This window comes from Anser cygnoides, chromosome 3, assembly GCF_040182565.1.
Source record: "Anser cygnoides isolate HZ-2024a breed goose chromosome 3, Taihu_goose_T2T_genome, whole genome shotgun sequence".
Classification (NCBI taxonomy): Eukaryota; Metazoa; Chordata; class Aves; order Anseriformes; family Anatidae; genus Anser; species Anser cygnoides.
In genome coordinates this window covers 7,365,001-7,375,660 of record NC_089875.1, presented here as the reverse complement: position 1 = coordinate 7,375,660, position 10,660 = coordinate 7,365,001, and the positions used below count along the sequence as shown (strand labels likewise).

Sequence of the window (10,660 nt, the reverse complement as noted above, 5' to 3'; positions counted from 1 at the left end):
TGAGCAACCCTGAGAAGGGAAGGGAAAGAGCACAGAGCAAACAGGCACAGCGCTCAGCGTGCTGAGGAAAAGTTGTTTTTTTCCATTGGGCTCTCGCGTGTGCCAAATTATTCCTTAATGTAGAGTCCCCGGCACTTTGACTTAAACAACATGCACCCCGCGCCTCTCCGAGATGTGGCCCTGCACCGCACCACTCCCTGAGCTCAGTTTTGGGGTGTGAGGGGCTCTGGTTGACCACGGTGGGCTGTGAGTCAGCAGGGCAGGAGCCCAAGTACCAGGGTAATTAGCTACAGGTTAATTGTATTTACTGCAGCTCCATTGCTGGAGCCAGGTGGGGATGCAGGCACAAGGATGAGGCGTGCGTGTCAGAGGAGCGACTAAGCCAGAGATAACAAATATATTTGGTAATTACCCCATTTCTAACAAGCAGTAAAGCAATGTCTCAAAGAACAAATCTTCTTCCTCAAATCTCCATACAGCAGTGTAGGAGGCACAGGATGCCCAGGTACACACACGATTATTTGTGAATGCACACATTTTTTTCCCCTCCGGTCTACAGCATCAGAAAGTTGATGGCAACACCTAAGCAACCATGCGTTCCCCCATGGGCATTTCGAACACATCACCATGCCCAAGAAAACAGGGCGTGCTGGGAGCGAAGGCATTGACCTCTTTAGGGAGGAGGGTGGCAGGGAGGAGAGGTGCTGCTGTTGCAGAGCACAGGTGCCAATGGGCTGGGAGCAGCTCCTAAACATACGCTGCTGCCACCCCAAACCCTTCCTTGCTCATTCCAGGATGTCTGCAGAGCATCCCCTATGCAAGGCACCCACAGCCCGGCTGGGAGCACCCCACCTCGCCCAGCTGGGCCTTGTGCCAACAGCTGCAGAGCTGGTGGACAGGGCACTGCTGGGCAGGGCAAGAGGCAAATTAAAAATAATAATAATAATTTAAAAAAAAGGCCAGGTAGCATTGAGTATTTCCAGGAGCCCCCCTGGACACTGTTGCACTGTGTCACTGCCCCAGGCAGATTTTACAGCCCCGTTCATAACTCATCCTCCGGTGGGGCTCTGCTTTCCGACGCATCCTGCCTTATCGCAGCCGGCTTGCAGGAGGGCGACGGTGTAGAAACGTGTTTGTGCCTTTCCACACTGCAATTGCAGACCGCAGGGAAGAACATCCTTCCCCATTTTGCAGCTATGCAGCGACAAAACCGCAGCTGCCATCGCGGGGCCGGGCGCGGGAGGATTTCCCCCGCACAGATGGCCGCCCCTGTCTGGGGCCGCGGTTTGGCGGGGAGAAGCTGGGGCATCTGATAAAGAGCCTGGGTGGGCAGGGTCGGTGAGGAGGTGCTGGGGAGGCTCCTGCATCACGGGGAGGGAGGGAAAGGCTTTGGGGACACAGTGGGAACAACATGGAAAACGCTCACAGTGACACTGGCACAGGCAAAATTCTCTCTGTGGTCCAGAGACGAGCTGCACATCGCTGTCTGCATCCTCTTTGCAAAAGCCCGCTTTGCAAATAAGCACAATTCCTCATTTTTTTCTAGGCAAATTGCACACGTACATACAGCACTTTGTGAATTCAGGGTGGCGAGGGGGTAAAAAAAGGAAGAAAACTCATAAAATTCCTCTTTAATATTGAAGCAGTGTCTATGGGAGGATTACCACAGCACAGCCTGTTCCATCAGAAAGGGCCTGGGGTTTCTAAGTCACTTTATTTTATACAGAAGGTGCCTAATGCCGTGTGCCCCCAGGGGAAACCCACCCCAGCGCTGCCTCAACAGCACCTCAGGAGCCCCACACGGCCCCATAAATACTTCCCACCCCACTCACCGATGGCCTCGCGCAGCCGCCTCACTGGTCCACCAACCCTGCTGCACATTGGACTTATGATCCCTAAACAAGATAGGAGAAGGATATAGTGGATTTATTCACTTTTTTTTTTTTTAAAAAAAAAAAAAAGGAACATGAAGGGTCTATTTATAGCAGTTTGGCCAGCCTAGCACCTGACAGTGGGCATTACCTACCAGCAACTCTTTTATAGGTTTTGCAAGCTACGTGCATCTGCCCAGCTTGAAAAAAAAGCTTTATTCCTGGGTAAACAGGGGCTTGGGAAGGAATAAGTACTCAGTTGCCAGAAAGGGGCTTCAGCATGGGCCTAGAGCTGATCCCAGGTCAGGGTTTGGGGTGCAGGAGGAGAGGAAAAGGTTTTCCCAGGAAAGCTGTGGGGTTTTGGGCCCCCAGCGGGGCAGTGCCCAGCTGTGACCCAGCAGTGATGCTGCAGGGCTGGGTCCGGCCCCACGCCCAGCCCAGCTCCGTGCCTGGAGGGGGCAGATGCCCCAAGCAGGGTGCCCTCGAGAAAAGGGACTCTGAGAGAAGGGACCCACAGCTCCCAGGGCGAGCGGGTGCCCTGCTGCCAGCGCCAGGCTCCAGCTGCTCCTGCCAACACCCGACCCACGCCCAGCATCCCCACTGCTGCCCTCAGTGGCTTCTCTACAGCCTGACTTCTTTTATTGTCATTATAAAGTACACAGCACAAAAAAGCACACACAGGCCAACTTCGGAGGTATTCCCACTAGAAAAATTAAATACTCATAATGCTTTTTTAAAGTGAATTGGGCCCCTTAATTTGCATCTTATAATAAGGATGTTATCACACTGGTTTATGGCTCAGCTCTTTAGTTTCTCTCTCTCAGGGGCTAGATTTCCCCTCATGAGTTCAATATATGTCTGCGAACTAATGTAATTTTTAAAACACTTTTCTCCTGCGCCAGCACCACCACCTTTACGAGGCAGAGGTCGTTCTTGCTGCAGGTTGTGCCCAGGAGCCAGCCCAGCTTTGGCCGGGCTGCGACAGATCCCTTCCCTCCTTACGCCCCACCGAGGGCATCCTCCACCTCTTACATTTAGTTCAATTATAAAACATTGTCACTAGAATATTAAAATAATGTGTATTACACAGGAGGGAATAAAGCTGGTCCAGAAAATGCATAATTTCCCAATGACTGCTCTGCCCATGCCACAAGCTCTCACCTCCCGCCCCCTCTCCTGACCCGTTCCAGCGATGCTGGACCCATGCTTCCAAGTGTTACCGGTTCCTAAAAAACAGATGACCCCAAATCCATAGCCCAGGAGAGCCAGCAGGGATGAGCAGGACCAGGGAAGGCGGCAGCACCCCAGCTGCATCCCGGGCATCTTTGGACCTGCCCCGATGGGGCCCTGCGAGGCGCTCCAATGCGCTGCCCGCCGAGGGGAACAAGGGTGGGAAGTCTGGTTCCTGCCTCCGCACAGCCAGGGATCATTCGCCGCCTCCACGCCTTATTTTACACAGCAAGGCTCTGCTTTAAATCAGCTTTTCTCCCCTCCCCTTCAATACTACAGCTGCAGAAGGTGCCATCGCTTCGGGAGGGAAGGGGAACAAATGGGGCATGGCTGTGTGCCCTCAGCAGGGCACAGGCTGCTGGAAAGAGGCTGCCCTGCACACCAGAGCCCGGCCAGAACAAGTTGGTCACTGCTGTTGTGGGCTGTCAGGAGATAAAAACATCTACCTTTATTTATATATATAATTTATTCTAGAGCCTCAAGTGTGTATCAGTTTTACATTGGGCAGAGCCTGCATTCACCTTTTTTTTTTTATTAATTAAAGGTTTAATTTAAAAGGGCTGCGCAAATTTATCTGCACTGAGAGGTGCTAGACCTCACCCCTCTGGAAACAACAGTGTTACCTGAGCCCACCTCTCACCCCACTGAAAATAAGCACAGGGGCCAGCTGCTCCCCGGCACCGCAGTGGTGTACAATAGGACAGAGAGGCTTCGCTCCTCTTCATCGCAGCTTCCTGAGCCTTTCCCTTCCCAAAGGAGCTCCGTTGTGCAGAAGGACACCGGGCAGGCATCGCAGCCGTTGCCCAAATTCACAAGGAGTTTCCCCAAAACCACAGCTGAAATCACAGTACACCCATGCCACTGAAGGCAGTCCTGCATAAAACATGGAAAAAAAAAAAAAACAGCCTGATAAAATATCATCCCAGGGGACCTGTGTCTGCCAACCCTTCCCTCTATGGCACTTCACTGTCCATATGGGAGCTGGGGCTGCCGAGGTGCCTGGGGAGCGGGGCCATCCCTGCCAGGCGGGAGGCAGAGTCCACTAACAGGAGCTTTTGGGGAGAGGAGAGGATTTAAAATTGGGAAGTGATGAAGCTTTAGTAACAAGCTGGTGCAGGTGGCCCTGCTCCTAGCCAAGGGATCTTCCGTGTGTTGGCCTGGGTAAGTTCTGGAGATCTTCTAGTGGGTCACATGGACAGCCTGGTGAGAAGCCACATCTTGCCACGGGGACCCTGTCACCAGGGTCGGCCCCTTGCGAGGCCGGGCAGGGCTCTTACTGCTCCCTCCAGACCTTATCCCTGAGGAAACTCCTCTCCTCTGGGCATCCTGGGGCTGCGTTCAGCCACAACCGTGCTGGGGGAGAGGAAGGGTCCAAAGGCATCACCTGCTTTTTCTGTTTAAATTTCAAGATGCTGTAAAATGTCACAATAACTTGAAAGGCAGTAGCCCCGTTTTTATCAATAGCAAGTATTTATTAGCCTCCTTGATTTACAGTACGTTTCTGAAAGTCATCACTCCATCACATTCTTCAGCACGGGGCTGAGTTGGTTTTCTTGGTCAACACAATATGGAATATAGATCGGAATATTAGAAGCCAAATACAACCTTCATTTTGCATGCACAAATCCCACCAACGGGAGGCCCGTAAATGAATCCTGTATAGCCCTTAGACACATGCATTTGCAGACATTTGGGGAGAGGTGGGAGCTTCTGTACATCACCACTGGAACCCGGAGGGTAATGGAAATCGCCACGGGAGAGCCACCAGGGCTGAAGCAACCTAGGAGAGCATCACCCCAGCCACCAAGAAGGCGGGAATCCACCTAGTCATCTTGCTTCTAGGTTTTGACATGAAAAAGCCATCCATCTGTCCAGCTGCAGCATTTCACTGATGCTTACACAGCGGATGGCATGGACACACCAGACCACACAAGCCCTCCAGCCCCTCTGCCACCACCCCACAGCCAGACCTCTCCTTCCTTCCACCCTCACGGTGAGGTTTTGGCCACCGGCCCTCTGTCAGTCCTGCTGTCTGTCTGCCCAGCCTGTGCCATGCCGGCAGCACGCAGGCTGGGAGCGGAGCCCCGCCAGTGCTCCCAGATCGCGCAGCGCTCATTACGGGAGGCCAGGCGAAATTAAATTGGGGCCCACTGCTTCTGCCATCTGAACTTCATCACCGCTAAAGATGCAATAAAAGTAATAGCAACAACGAACAAGCCTCTACCAGATGTGTAACTCTATCCAGCCAGATTAAGGAATAAGGGCCATATTTTTGGAGTGGTTTTCTTTGTGTTTTTGTTTTATTTTTCCCCTGTAACTTCATCTTTCCTTAAGAATAACTGATTATTTTGAGACCCCCGTAGAAGATGGATGTTGAGAGGGTGATTTCTGGGTGGAGAGGAGGCTCAGGGTGTGCCACAATGGGGGACAACAAGCTCTCAAGGACTGGGATTTTGGATCAGGTACAATATACAGCTGAACGATAGCCCAGCCAGGGATGCAATGGGGAAGTCTGGGGGCAGAGAAAGAAGAGAATAAGATGAGAAGCAAGTGAGGTACCACTCTCATCCAGAAGGGTTGTTTAGCTTGCTCCTTGGTTATAGTTTTTCTAGCAGGATCATGTGCAGTGTCACAGCAACCCACTGCCAAAGCTGCAGTGCCACAGCGGTGCTGCAGTGGTGCCCAGCAGATTGCCCGCCACCCCTGACCCGTCCCACCACACCTCACAGTCCAGGGACCTGCAACACTTCGGCAGCAAAAATGGAAGCAAAAGCACTGGATAAATAGGACGTTCAGGGTAACTAGGATGTTCAGCAAAATTGAGTCCAGCAGGAGCTTGCCTCCCCTCCCCTCCCTCTGCTGCCACTGAGGAACACCAAACCCCAAACCCTCCAGACCGCTGGCATCACTTGGCAGGATGAGATGGGACAAAGCTCGGATCAAAAAGAAAAATGGGGCTTTGGGGGTGGTTTGCTGCTGTTGGCAGATTATTAGATCTGTTTTCAGGTCATTTTGGAGAGACCATGCCCAACAGGCGCCTGCACACCTCCGTGCCCCCCTCTCTACATTGTAAAGAGGATGTAACCTGGCTGCTCCTTGAATCCGAAACACACATAATTTTGAAAGCAAAATTTAGGTTAGACTTCACGAGAGACTTGACCTTTGCTGCATTGTAGTGTCAGGAAAATGGGCTTAGAAATAAAAAACAGCATGGACAAAATGCCTTCATGTTTGAGAGCAGCTTTTCAATCCCCAAAATCAAAGCTAAGCTACCTAATTCCCAGGTACCTTGCTCAGCTCAGTTTATTGCTGCCCACTGCACAGAGAAACACAGAGCTCTTCTTTCAGGTGTTAAATCTCCCACACTTCAGGGTACAGCCACATGCTTTGCAACAGCCAAGTCCCAGCCAAAACCCAAAAACAAGCCAAGAGAAGGGGAGCGACCCCTGCAACAAGTCACGCATAGCGGTAGAAACCCACACAGCCCCACTGCAGCCTAGTACTGAGGCAGTGCTGCTGCTTTGTGCTTGCTCAGGATGGACCCAGCGGGCAGGACGTGGCCATGCAGCACAGGAGAGCAGCCCCAGTGCCTACAAGAGGCTCCCAGCGTGGCCATTATGCGTATTTATCACTTTAAGGCAACACGTAAAGTCTGTGGATGTAAAACTCCTAGTAGCTGGGGGGTTTTAACGCCCATGTCACAGAACATACATCTTAAGGGCTGCTTCAATTTACCTTCAATGCTTAGGACAAGGATCCACACAGCTTCTCCCTGCCATGCTCAGCTGCTCACTAGGCGCCTGCACCAGTCCCTGCTTGGTTTTTTTCTGCTCTTCCCAGAAAAAGCCCTGCCCTGGCTCCCACTGCCCTGTGGCAGCAATGCCCACAGATCCAGCCCGCTGCATCCGAGCACTTAATGCCCAAGAGGCTGCTTCAGCAGCACCACAAAGCAACTGGTGAACTGAGTTTTGCCTGCACTCAGACAAAGCAGAGCACAAAGACAGCCAAGAGCTGCTCAGCACCCTCACAGCTGCCACTGGTTGCAACCATTGGACCAGGTGATCCTTGTAGTGTGATTTGGAGATGAAGTAGAGCCCCGTTAGCCCTGGTGTGGCACAGCTGCAGAGGTACCCAGGTGGGGCTGCAGCTGTTCACAAAAAATAAATAAAGAAGAGCAACACCAGGCAAAGGCAAAGCCATGTTACCTATGGCTGGTTTGCCAGGAGAGCATGGCCCCAGCCAGGTGTCTGGCTGGGACGTGAAGGACGTGAGCGAACTCGCAGGCAGAGCTAGGTGACCAAAGAAGCAGACTGGTCCCTGACCTGGGGCTGCTGCGTCCTGCCCAGACCTGCAGCGGGTGTCCTGGCAGCCCCGCCGCCCTGCAGCGGCTCCGCTCACTCTTTAACCAAATAAGGTCCATTCCTGCTCTCCGGCACAGTCGTCAGGAGCTACAGCCTATAAATCCCATCCGAGACAGCAGGAAAGCACGCACTTAACCCATCTTCTGTTCCACAAAGCAGTTGGGCCCCAAACCAGCAAAATCCTGGGGCGGGTGCTTTGCTCGGAGCAAGGCAAGCGGGCTCCGGGGGACACAGCGGCATGCGAGGATGCCCGATGGCACTGAGGGGAGCTCCCCGCCACCACCCAGCCAGGGCAGGGCTTTGCTTCACCTGGCGCCAACCAATTCTCCCCAGCAAGACCATTACCACTCCCCAAACCCGTTGGCTCGGCTGCGGTTTGATGAGCAGTGACAAGACAGAGGAGGTCACCGATCCCACCCACCCCAAAAGCACATGGTTTAACAGCAGAAATGCAGTACAACAGCCAGCATCGGTCAATCGTACGCGAGTGGCGGCAGAGCGCTCGGCTGGCCACAGCTCAGGGACGCAGCCGTGAGCCCGATGCCCGGGGGGCACCCGATGCGGGGCCGCCTGCCCACAGCACCCTGGTGGGGACACGGGCGCTGCCTCTGCCCCTGCGGACTCGGCGCTTTGCTTCTGCAGGCGACTTGGTCACATGGAGTCACGGTAGCTGCCCGGCCCTGGCCAGCCTGCTCATAAACTACAGATTAAAGAAAGAGCGAACAAAACCTAAAGCTCCAACATTTATTATGGCGATTGCCCACCCGCCACGGACCTACACCGTGTTTTATTTTGAATTCGTAACTTGAGGTGCACCTTCTAAGAAATTGAGATAAACAACAGGCTGGGTCCTCCACGCAGGATCAACACGAGAGCGACAGTCTTCTCCATGGGGACAGGAGCCAGTCAAAGCCACTGCGAAGCCCTCAACCTCGGTGGGCGCTTTTGCTTTTCGTTTTTAGAAAAAGAAATAAACAAACAAAAACCGAACGGAAAGAAGTGCTGTACTCTATTACAAAATATAAATACGATAGTCCTGCAGGCAGGAGGAGCCTGGGGAGCGCTGCCTTCGGAGGGGACGTCTCGGGCACTCCGGGGATGCGGCGAGCCAGCAGGATGGAGGCCACCTCCGGACACCACGCCACCACCGGCCGCTGGCCCCAGCTTCACCTCCTCTCAGAATTTAAGTGCTCTTGAACTTCCATCCGAAAACTGCCAGGCATCCGGGGCTCCCTGGGCGCTGCGCCAGCCGGGGGGGTACGTCGCACCTAGAGAGCATGGGGACAGAGGAGAGGAGAGGTGTGACACGGCCCAGGGTGTGACTTCCTCCATTATCTTTCTGTTTTGACCCTTTCCTTAGCAGCTAGGGGTGGGACACGAGGCCCTTCCTGCCCACTGGCCGCGCCGCCTCCAGCCCGCCGAGCACCACCCTTGTGCCCCACGGGCACGGAGCACGTCCAGCACCGCGGGGACACAGAGATCGCCCCGGCAAAGAGCCCCTGGTCTGTACTGGGGCTCTGATCACACAAGGACTGAGCCAGCCTGCCTCAGAACTGCCCCTGGTCTTTCCCCAAACCTCACCGACCTCCCCCAGCACCCAGGGAGCAGCCAGGTGCAGAAGGGAGCCCCCCAGGCTGTCGGTGTGCTACACCGCCAGGCCAGTGCGTGGGGTGGCTCTCCCCAATTCACCACTCTTCAAGTACCACATATCACCTATCATCATGTGCGGTAGTGAACCCAGAGCATCACCAGCACACGCCTCAAACCAGCCCCATGCTGGTTTCTGTGGGAATTGTTTCGATAATGCTCAGGAGCGTGGCCGAAGGGCTACGCATGGGCTGCCGGCAGGGCTACGCGGCAGCCCCTTGGTCACATCTTCCCCGGCATGTACTGCAGTTTGCTGCCCTCACATCAAGAGCACATGGCTGACCCCTCTGGGGGAGGAAAACCTTTTTTTAATTTCTGTTTAATTGAATTTAATTCCTGGATCTGACCCGTTTCGGACTGACATTAAGGAAGGGTGCAATTTCCAAGGGAGCTGGGAGTGACGCGGCCAGCCAGGGCCAGCACGGCACCAGCTGGATGCAGGGCAGCAGGCATCCCAGTGCCTTTGGCCCCTTTGGAAACAGCAGCAGAATGGTGCACATCAGGACTTGGGGTGCTGCAAAGAGCCTGCCCGGCTGTATCGCTTTCCTAGACAGCAACACGATTTTCCCACATGTCCTCCAAAAATGGTTTTCAATGTTTATGAGGAAAAAAAAAAACAACGAAACCGGAGCACGAGCGAGCTACAGCAACAGCTGGTATCTTTTTTCTTTTTGTACAAACTCTGCACTTAGATAAACCCTGAAACTCTATCTCATCAGATATGCCAAAGCCTCCCGAATGTCAAGCAAAGACACGGTACCACTTATTCCTGTATTTATCTCCGCTCTTGGAAACATAATAAATACGAAACATCTGTAGCCTAAATTCCTGATACTGTTTCAGTGCCTTCATTATATAAATCATTCAATTTGGAGGATGTTAAATACTAATGGCAAAGGGGTCTGTGCCATAAAAATGCATTCTTCTTCTAAACCCGATGGGGTCTGAAATGCTAACTACTACGATGCTGTTACCCAGACATTGCTCTTATTTATAGAGACGTCTTTTCGTGCAGAGATAAATACAAAAGTTTCTCAGGAGCACGGGTCAGGCTTGCTTCTCGTCTTTGTACCGCCGCTAACGAGTCACATCGCTAGAAGAGTTTTGCCATTTCGGCTTTGGCGTTCATGCTGCAGCGCGCTGGCATTGCACACCGCCGAAATGTTGGAAGCTGTCCTGAAACGCTAAGCACAAACCAGAAGCATCGCTGCTCAGTTAAGAAAATCGTAACAATAACTGTGTGCTTTCCACCTTGCAGTACTTCAGCCGTGTGCGGAGCACAGCTCTGCCTAGCCAGATGCCTGTCCGTGTCAAGCACCGCACAGATGCCGCCTGACACTCGGGCTGCGCCTCATGAGCCCACAAGGCTGCCCACGTCCACCTCCCCTACAGCAGCGCCCGCACGCCTTGCTTCATCTTCCCTTCCTCCTGGCCTGGGGCTAAACCAGAGCTTGCTGTTTATTTCCTCTCTTAGGAAAGGAGCAATTTTTGTTCCTTTTTGCGTTTCTTGTCCTATACAGTCCTTCCCTTCTTTTTTACATCCCAAAATAC

At 53.2% G+C, this 10,660-nt stretch overlaps 1 protein-coding gene across 4 annotated transcripts in view; it reads right to left on the bottom strand.

Annotated features, from left to right (window-relative positions):
* Positions 1-4,552: 4,552 nt before the first annotated feature.
* The window catches only part of BCL11A (BCL11 transcription factor A), a 145,033-nt gene continuing 138,925 nt past the window's right edge, over positions 4,553-10,660 (bottom strand). For all 4 annotated transcript variants that reach the window (XR_007162235.2, XM_066995362.1, XM_048060971.2 and 1 more), the window contains exon 4: positions 4,553-8,730. Coding sequence is in view for 3 of the 4 variants with exons in the window: in XM_066995362.1 (XP_066851463.1) it covers positions 8,629-8,730 (102 nt within the window). In the remaining variant the exon portion in view is untranslated. The remainder of the gene's footprint in view (positions 8,731-10,660) is intronic.